This window comes from Oncorhynchus masou, unplaced genomic scaffold (assembly GCF_036934945.1).
Source record: "Oncorhynchus masou masou isolate Uvic2021 unplaced genomic scaffold, UVic_Omas_1.1 unplaced_scaffold_1020, whole genome shotgun sequence".
Taxonomy (NCBI): Eukaryota; Metazoa; Chordata; class Actinopteri; order Salmoniformes; family Salmonidae; genus Oncorhynchus; species Oncorhynchus masou.
The window spans coordinates 115,392-125,391 of NW_026999886.1; the positions used below are offsets into that span (position 1 = coordinate 115,392).

At 43.1% G+C, this 10,000-nt stretch overlaps 1 protein-coding gene across 1 annotated transcript in view; it reads left to right on the top strand.

Annotated features, from left to right (window-relative positions):
* Positions 1 to 10,000, top strand: part of LOC135528687 (serine/threonine-protein kinase Nek11-like) — a 59,542-nt gene that overhangs the window by 3,949 nt on the left and 45,593 nt on the right. The window contains exons 2-4 of the mRNA XM_064957798.1: positions 701 to 820; positions 2,413 to 2,506; positions 2,856 to 2,985. Coding sequence (XP_064813870.1) covers positions 701 to 820; positions 2,413 to 2,506; positions 2,856 to 2,985 — 344 coding nt within the window. The remainder of the gene's footprint in view (positions 1 to 700; positions 821 to 2,412; positions 2,507 to 2,855; positions 2,986 to 10,000) is intronic.

A 10,000-nucleotide genomic window follows, 5' to 3' on the forward strand; every position in this document is an offset into this window, starting at 1 on the left:
GTGCTGGGGATAGGGTTCAATTCAAATCAAATGCTTACTTACAAGCAACAATGCATTTTTTTTGTGTTGCTTAAAATAAAAAAAGAAGAAGAACAAAGTAACAATAAAATAACAAAAACGAGACTATATACAGGGGGTACCGGTACCGGGTCAATGTGTAGGGGTACAGGTTAGTCCAGGTAAATCGAGGTAATATGAGGCTAGGGTTGAACTGGGATGTGCACATGAAGCTAGGTTGAGGGTTAGGCTTTCGGTTAGGTTTAGGTTTAAGGTAAGGGTTTAAGTTATGGTTAGAGGACAGTGGGAGACATATCTGAATCAGGGCCTCCAATTAGTATTCCTCTTGATTAGATCATCTCTTTCATAAGTATGTTGTTTATGTCTGATTACTGCCCATCTCACTCTAAATGACCTTGTTACATACCTTACATGTTGAATGAAGTATTTACATCCACATAGGAAGTGACCTACAAAAGGTAAACGCTAGAATTCAATCAAATCTACCACCCTGAGGTGTTTACAGTGCACAGTGTCTCTTTTTGCCATGGTAAATTCAAAATCCCATTAAGGCAGCAATTGTTTTTAACAGTGCAGAGGTAATTGTATGTAGGAGTATCGGACCTCTGACCTATCTTACTCGCCAACGCTCCAGCCCTCCCAACCTCTGACCGTTGCCCTTTGACCTTTGCCTTTTGAACAGGCAGAGAAAGGTGCACCTTCAGACACTGAGGGAGAAGTCAGAGCTAGACAGAATGACCCCCAGGGAGAGAATGAGGCTGAGGAAGCTGCAGACTGCTGACGACAAGGCCAGGAGGCTTAGGTAGGACACCCTTACATACCCTCACAAGTACGCACGCACATGTACACACACACGCATGCGCACACGCACACCACAGTCATCCGGTCCATGACCGTTATAGAGCCTGTGAGGTCCCATTGGGATTCTTCTGGGCCTGATGCATGGCTGGGTTCCCTTTAAAGATGAAGAGAGTTTTGTGTAAATGCATTCTCCCCTGCCCTAGTTTCCTTGGGCTGAACTGTGTTGGAGACGTGTCTACAGGGAACGATACTGAGAGCGACAGAGGGGTGGTGGATGGGAAGGACAACAGGCCAGGCAACAGGGCTATTGATGTGCTCTATGGAGTTTCAACTTTTAGCAGGACGCTGATATTATACAAGCCATGACCTTCTCTCTCCTCCATCTCTTTCTGTGTGTCTCTCTCTCTGTGGGTCTCTATCTACCTGTGTTTCTTTCTCTCTCATTTTCTCTCTATCTATATCCTTCCTCCTCTCTCCCTCTCTCCCCCACACTCTGTTGTTTCTGGTTGATAACTACAGTGTTATTTTAAAACACATTTTTTTAACCTTTATTTAACTTGGCAAGTCAGTTAAGAACAAATTCTTATTTTCAATGACGGCCTAGGAACAGTGGGTTAAGTGCCTGTTCAGGGGCAGAACGACAGATTTGCACCTTGTCAGCTCAGGGATTTGAACTTGCAACCTTTCGGTTACTAGGCCAACGCTCTAACCACTAGGCTACCCTAAGACTATGACCTCCTTGTCTTAATGATCAACATAACACACTGCCATCTCACTTTTATACTGTGTTGCATCATTCGTCTACAGGTAACTGCCAAAATAAAGGAAACCCAAGCATGGCGTCTTAATAGGGCACTGGGCACCACGAGCCAGAACAGCTTCAATGCACCTTGGCATAGATTCTACAAGTGTCTGAAACTCTTGGAGGGATGCGACACCATTCTTCCACCAGAAATTCCATCATTTGGTGTTTTGTTGATGGTGGTGGGAAACGCTGTCTCAGGCTCCGCTCCAGAATCTCCCATAAGTGTTCAAGTGGGTTGAGATCTGGTGACTGAGACGGTCATGGCATATGGTTTACATAGTTTTCATACTCATCAACCCATTGTTACCACTCGTGTCCTATGGATGGGTCATTGTCATCCTATGGGGGAATAGCCATGGTAGACTAAATACTTTTTTATACATGACCCTAAGGATGTTTAACTCAGGAACCACACCTGTTTGGAAGCACCTGCATTCATTATACTTTGTATCCCTCATGATCTCAAGTGTTTCCATTATTTTGGCAGTTACCTGCATATTAAGATATAAAGCAAGGGGTGTGGGGTATATATGGCCAATATACCACGGCTAAGGGCTGTTCTTAAGCGGGATGCAACGCGGACTGCCTGGATACAGTCCTTAACCATGATATACCCATATGCCCATATACCACAAACCCCCGAGGTACCTTATTGCTATTATAAACTGGTTACCAACGTAAAAATGTTTTGTCATACCCGTGGTATACAATCTGATATACCACAGCTGTCAGTCAATCAGCATTCAGGGCTTAAACCAGCCAATGTATAATATAATGTAACACTACAGGAGACTTGCTGAGGAGAAATACCAGGAAAACCACTTCCGAATGCAGGAGCTGAGGAGCCGCCATTTCCAGAAAGTCAGTTTGGACGTCTTGAATGTAAGAGAGACACAATTCTAAAAGTTGAATCAAAAGCTCTCTTAGGAAATAATGCATATAATTGGATGAAAAATGTTTTGTTTTTACCCTCTACGACTTTACTTACTTGAATAAACTAATTGTTTAAGTGCAATTAGTAGCCGGTTCTTTGGCCTGAGTTAAATTAAACTCTAAGGGTGTCCCTTCTCCGTGAACCTCGTTTGGTATTCCCTTATGTTCTCATTAGCCAATCACTCGCTTCATAATTGAAACTCCCCCTAAAAAAACAAAAAAACATTTGTCTTGTTAAAAAATTAAATAGTTACTTATGACTAATTGAATTGAAAACTCCATCACTTCCACCCAATAGGAGAGTGCAGGAGATGCAGTCCACCAGACTGCACCAATCACAGCTGAGGACTACCAGTCACTGGGTTGCTCACAACCAATGGGAAGGCAGCAGCAGGACAAGATGCGAATGTCTGAGCCAGTAGGGCATGGTGAGTATACTGCCTTCTTGTACCTTTTATTTCTGTTAACGATAGGATTATGTTTTTATGCAGTACATCTTGGTGAGCCTGCAGTACATCTTGGTTAGCCTGCAGTACGTCTTGGTTGGCCTACAGTACGTCTTGGTTAGCCTGCAGTACGTCTTGGTTGGCCTGCAGTACGTCTTGGTTAGCCTGCAGTACATCTTGGTTAGCCTGCAGTACATCTTGGTTGGCCTGCAGTACATCTTGGTTGGCCTGCAGTACATCTTGGTTAGCCTGCAGTACGTCTTGGTTGGCCTGCAGTACGTCTTGGTTGGCCTGCAGTACGTCTTGGTTAGCCTGCAGTACATCTTGGTTAGCCTGCAGTACAATTTGGTTGGCCTACAGTACATCTTGGTTAGCCTGCAGTATATCTTGGTTGGCCTGCAGTACATCTCCCCACCACTGTTTCTATAAAAAGTTTAGGGATGGTGCTGGAGAAAAGTAACTACTCTCAAATTCATAGACAGGGATATAGATGCAAGGACTGATCATCCATGATATCAAAATGATAGTTGTAACCATGAGACAAAATAACAAAATGGACCAAAACTAAACAGTTCTGTCTGGTGTAGACACAAAACAGAAAACAACTACCCACAAAACACAGGTGGGAAAAAGCTGCCTAAGTATGATTCTCAATCAGAGACAATGATGGACAGCTGCCTCTGATTGAGAACCACACCCTGCCAAACACAAAGAAATACAAAACATAGAAAATAAACATAGAATTCCCACCCAAATCACACCCTGACCAAACCAAAATATAGACATAAAAAGCCCTCTAAGGTCAGGGCGTGACATTGAGGCTATACAGTTTTGTTAATATTTATTTTGTTTCCAAACATGAGAGTAAAACAAGCTTATATTTGGTGTTCTGAAGGGGTACGACAGTTAAACTAAGATCATGATGCATTTCTAAGATATATTATTCAAGAATCAATGGATACCATTCATTTATGTAGCAACTGCAACATGTATGTTGCAACATGTATGTAGCAACTGCAGAAAAGTTTGTTGAAATGAAACCTTATGTAAACCCTGATGAAAATGTTGCTTTGGCAAATAAAAATCTGTTCCCATTTATCCAAGACCACCTTAAACTGTAATGTGTGCTTGAATCTTCGCCAAATGTTTTTTTTCTATTTAACAACACTCAGGCACTTTGGAGGAATACACACACACACACACACACACACACACACACACACACACACACACACACACACACACACACACACACACACACACACACACACACACACACACACACACACACACACACACACACACACACACACACACACACACACACATCTCTGTATCTGTCCACACTGCCAATACAAACATGCCATAATAAACAGCTAAACACCTTGTCTATAAACTGTGGGATCTAGGGAGGTTATGAGATTATTGTCTGCTGTGCTCTGGGACTGGTATTTAACCTGCGCCCAATCACACGCCCAATCAGGGCCGGCCCCGCGCCCAATCACACACCCAATCAGGGCCGGCCCTTCACCCAATCCTCTCAGATCGGTGAAGACCAGGATGTAAGAATAAGAAAATAGGAGATTTCAACAACTGTTGTACTGTTGCAGCTGTAGTGCCCTTCAGTGTTGGGGTCAGTTTAGTCTTGTGTTGCTACACCTCCAAAATCACGCCATTGTCACGCCTCACATTTTAGGGAAGGTCGACGAGGCCTGGGTAAGTTTGAACTCAAGTGTAGCTGTGGGCAAGTGATTTCAATTTAAAATAATGTTTGCAATTCACATTGGAATCCGTCATTAATTTAAATGACTATTTAATATCCAATATTCCTTGGTGGAAAAGCAGTCGAATTTCCAAACCCATAGACCAACCCCCTGCTTAACACTCGTCCCACTTTCACTTCACTGTGGGACCCCCATGGTGGGAGATCCAGGGGGTCCCTCAGATCTCCAATGCCCCAGATTCCCTCATCTCGACTGGGATCAGAGTTACCGAGAGCCCCTGGTGGCATGAAACCTCTCCTACTCTGACAGACCAGCCATGAGGTACAGCAGCCCAGGCAGTATCATCAAAGGCTGAGGAGCAGAGGGAACATCCATCACACAGTGTAACGTAGAGGATGGCTCATAGTAATGGATGGATGGAGTGAATGGAATGGTATCTTCTCTCTCATTCCATCTATTCTGCTCCAGCCCGTCCTCCCCATTTAAAGTGTCACAAGCCACCACTGTTATAGTACTACACACACACACACACACACACACACACACACACACACACACACACACACACACACACACACACACACACACACACACACACACACACACACACACACACACACACACACACACACACTCAAGGAGCACACATGCAAATAAGAAAGACAAGAGAAAAGTGCTTTGTTATTTTTAGTAAACCACATTAAACCAAATCTCAATGGCCCACTGCCCCCTTTCCCCTTTCAACTGTGGACATGGTTTGACATTAAAAATACCTCAAGCAGCCTCACTGGGGAATAAAGGCAAATATTAGACTCAAATGTATTAGGAAATAAACATTGAATTATGCATGCCGATGACCTCCGCCCTCAGTATAAATAAACATACAGTATCACTGAGAGCCACAGGCAGTCACACATGCAACATGCCCACAGGTTTCAACACAGTGTGGTAGGATATAGGGGTGAAAGAAGGTTATATTATCTGAGTTTGAGGTCAGATGACAGAGCTCTCTCTCTCTCTCTCTCTCTCTCTCTCTCTGACAGTGCCAATTTGCCCAGTGAAGCACTTTTTCAAAGTCTCAGAACTCTTTGCAGTCGGTCTCAGAGAGTTGCAGAGTCTGTTGGACAGGGAGGGAGGATAGATTGACTGATGGGAGTACCTTGCCCTCTGTAACCTTGGCCGTGGTACTGCTGGTGCAGGAGGCCAAGCGGAGGGCACATGAATGAAACATTCTGGATTACAAAAAACTTCTTTGCATAAGTGATTATTCTGGTCTGGTATTAACATTGCTAATTAAAATCAATGAAGCACTGAATCAGGTGAGATGGGACAGAAACCACTGACAGAAATCGCTAACAGGTTATAAGCACCAGACAGACAGGGTGTGTGTGTGTTTGCGTGTGCACTTGTGTGTCATTCTCTGTCGTGGAGAGTCTGCCGGCTGGTTGGACTGTGGGATGCCTGGTCATAGGTCACTGATCTCATCTGCTTCAGGCTCTGTTGGACTCACTCTAAGACACAAAAGGGTAGGCTTTTAGGAGGCTTATAGTTTGTGTGATGTAATCAGGATATTGTGTTGTACTAGTGGACTGTAGTTGTATGACTTGACTGAGACATCATTATTTACCTGATTCCTTTATGATACTTTGGTCAATTTTTAGAGGCCACTTGTTTTTTTTCTCCATTTCATTCCCTCTCTCTGCCTCTTTATCTCCATTTCATTCCCTCTCTCTGCCTCTTTATCTCCATTTCATTCCCTCTCTCTGCCTCTTTATCTCCATTTCATTCCCTCTCTCTGCCTCTTTATCTCCATTTCATTCCCTCTGTCTCTTTATCTCCATTTCATTCCCTCTCTCTGCCTCTTTATCTCCATTTCATTCCCTCTCTCTGTCTCTTTATCTCCATTTCATTCCCTCTCTCTGCCTCTTTATCTCCATTTCATTCCCTCTCTCTGTCACTTTATCTCCATTTCATTCCCTCTCTCTGCCTCTTTATCTCCATTTCATTCCCTCTGTCTCTTTATCTCCATTTCATTCACTCTCTCTGCCTCTTTATCTCCATTTCATTCCCTCTCTCTGTCACTTTATCTCCATTTCATTCCCTCTCTCTGCCTCTTTATCTCCATTTCATTCCCTCTCTCTGCCTCTTTATCTCCATTTCATTCCCTCTCTCTGCCTCTATCTCCATTTCATTCCCTCTGTCTCTTTATCTCCATTTCATTCCCTCTCTCTGCCTCTTTATCTCCATTTCATTCCCTCTCTCTGTCTCTTTATCTCCATTTCATTCCCTCTCTCTGCCTCTTTATCTCCATTTCATTCGCTCTCTCTGCCTCTTTATCTCCATTTCATTCCCTCTCTCTGCCTCTTTATCTCCATTTCATTCCCTCTCTCTGCCTCTTTATCTCCATTTCATTCCCTCTCTCTGTCTCTTTATCTCCATTTCATTCCCTCTCTCTGCCTCTTTATCTCCATTTCATTCCCTCTCTCTGTCACTTTATCTCCATTTCATTCCCTCTCTCTGCCTCTTTATCTCCATTTCATTCCCTCTCTCTGCCTCTTTATCTCCATTTCATTCCCTCTCTCTGCCTCTTTATCTCCATTTCATTCCCTCTCTCTGTCTCTTTATCTCCATTTCATTCCCTCTCTCTGCCTCTTTATCTCCATTTCATTCCCTCTCTCTGCCTCTTTATCTCCATTTCATTCCCTCTGTCTCTTTATCTCCATTTCATTCACTCTCTCTGCCTCTTTATCTCCATTTCATTCCCTCTCTCTGTCACTTTATCTCCATTTCATTCCCTCTCTCTGCCTCTTTATCTCCATTTCATTCCCTCTCTCTGCCTCTTTATCTCCATTTCATTCCCTCTCTCTGCCTCTTTATCTCCATTTCATTCCCTCTCTCTGCCTCTTTATCTCCATTTCATTCCCTCTGTCTCTTTATCTCCATTTCATTCCCTCTCTCTGTCACTTTATCTCCATTTCATTCCCTCTCTCTGCCTCTTTATCTCCATTTCATTCCCTCTCTCTGCCTCTTTATCTCCATTTCATTCCCTCTCTCTGCCTCTTTATCTCCATTTCATTCCCTCTGTCTCTTTATCTCCATTTCATTCACTCTCTCTGCCTCTTTATCTCCATTTCATTCCCTCTCTCTGTCACTTTATCTCCATTTCATTCCCTCTCTCTGCCTCTTTATCTCCATTTCATTCCCTCTCTCTGCCTCTTTATCTCCATTTCATTCCCTCTCTCTGCCTCTTTATCTCCATTTCATTCCCTCTCTCTGCCTCTTTATCTCCATTTCATTCCCTCTGTCTCTTTATCTCCATTTCATTCCCTCTCTCTGTCACTTTATCTCCATTTCATTCCCTCTCTCTGCCTCTTTATCTCCATTTCATTCCCTCTCTCTGCCTCTTTATCTCCATTTCATTCCCTCTCTCTGCCTCTTTATCTCCATTTCATTCCCTCTCTCTTTATCTCCATTTCATTCCCTCTGTCTCTTTATCTCCATTTCATTCCCTCTCTCTGCCTCTTTATCTCCATTTCATTCCCTCTCTCTGTCTCTTTATCTCCATTTCATTCCCTCTCTCTGTCTCTTTATCTCCATTTCATTCCCTATCTCTGCCTCTTTATCTCCATTTCATTCCCTCTCTCTGTCTCTTTATCTCCATTTCATTCCCTCTCTGCCTCTTTATCTCCATTTCATTCCCTCTCTCTGCCTCTTTATCTCCATTTCATTCCCTCTCTCTGCCTCTTTATCTCCATTTCATTCCCTCTGTCTCTTTATCTCCATTTCATTCCCTCTCTCTGCCTCTTTATCTCCATTTCATTCCCTCTCTCTGCCTCTTTATCTCCATTTCATGCCCTCTCTCTGTCTCTTTATCTCCATTTCATTCCCTCTCTCTGCCTCTTTATCTCCATTTCATTCCCTCTCTCTGTCACTTTATCTCCATTTCATTCCCTCTCTCTGCCTCTTTATCTCCATTTCATTCCCTCTCTCTGCCTCTTTATCTCAATTTCATTCCCTCTGTCTCTTTATCCCCATTTCATTCCCTCTCTCTGCCTCTTTATCTCAATTTCATTCCCTCTGTCTCTTTATCTCCATTTCATTCCCTCTCTCTGTCTCTTTATCTCCATTTCATTCCCTCTCTCTGTCTCTTTATCTCCATTTCATTCCCTATCTCTGCCTCTTTATCTCCATTTCATTCCCTCTCTCTGTCTCTTTATCTCCATTTCATTCCCTCTCTCTGCCTCTTTATCTCCATTTCATTCCCTCTCTCTGCCTCTTTATCTCCATTTCATTCCCTCTCTCTGCCTCTTTATCTCCATTTCATTCCCTCTGTCTCTTTATCTCCATTTCATTCCCTATCTCTGCCTCTTTATCTCCATTTCATTCCCTCTCTCTGTCTCTTTATCTCCATTTCATTCCCTCTCTCTGCCTCTTTATCTCCATTTCATTCCCTCTCTCTGTCACTTTATCTCCATTTCATTCCCTCTCTCTGCCTCTTTATCTCCATTTCATTCCCTCTCTCTGCCTCTTTATCTCCATTTCATTCCCTCTGTCTCTTTATCTCCATTTCATTCCCTCTCTCTGCCTCTTTATCTCCATTTCATTCCCTCTCTCTGTCTCTTTATCTCCATTTCATTCCCTCTCTCTGTCTCTTTATCTCCATTTCATTCCCTCTCTCTGCCTCTTTATCTCCATTTCATTCCCTCTCTCTCTCTTTATCTCCATTTCATTCCCTCTCTCTGCCTCTTTATCTCCATTTCATTCCCTCTCTCTGCCTCTTTATCTCCATTTCATTCCCTCTCTCTGTCTCTTTATCTCCATTTCATTCCCTCTCTGTCTCTTTATCTCCATTTTATTCCCTCTCTCTGCCTCTTTATCTCCATTTCATTCTCTCTCTGCCTCTTTATCTCCATTTCATTCCCTCTCTCTGCCTCTTTATCTCCATTTCATTCCCTCTCTCTGCCTCTTTATCTCCATTTCATTCCCTCTCTCTGTCTCTTTATCTCCATTTCATTCTCTGCCTCTATCTCCATTTCATTCCTTCCGTCTCTTTATCTCCATTTCATTCCTTCCGTCTCTTTATCTCCATTTCACTCCTTCCGTCTCTTTATCTCCATTTCATTCCATCTGTCTTTTTATCGGCTTCCCCCATTTTTAGTGGTCATATTTCTCAGAAGATATGGTTTTGTCTCGGAGGATTAAGGATAAGTCTTTGGAAAGTGTACAGATTGATATTGGAGATAGTCCCGGTTTGAAATTGAACTTTTGTCTCC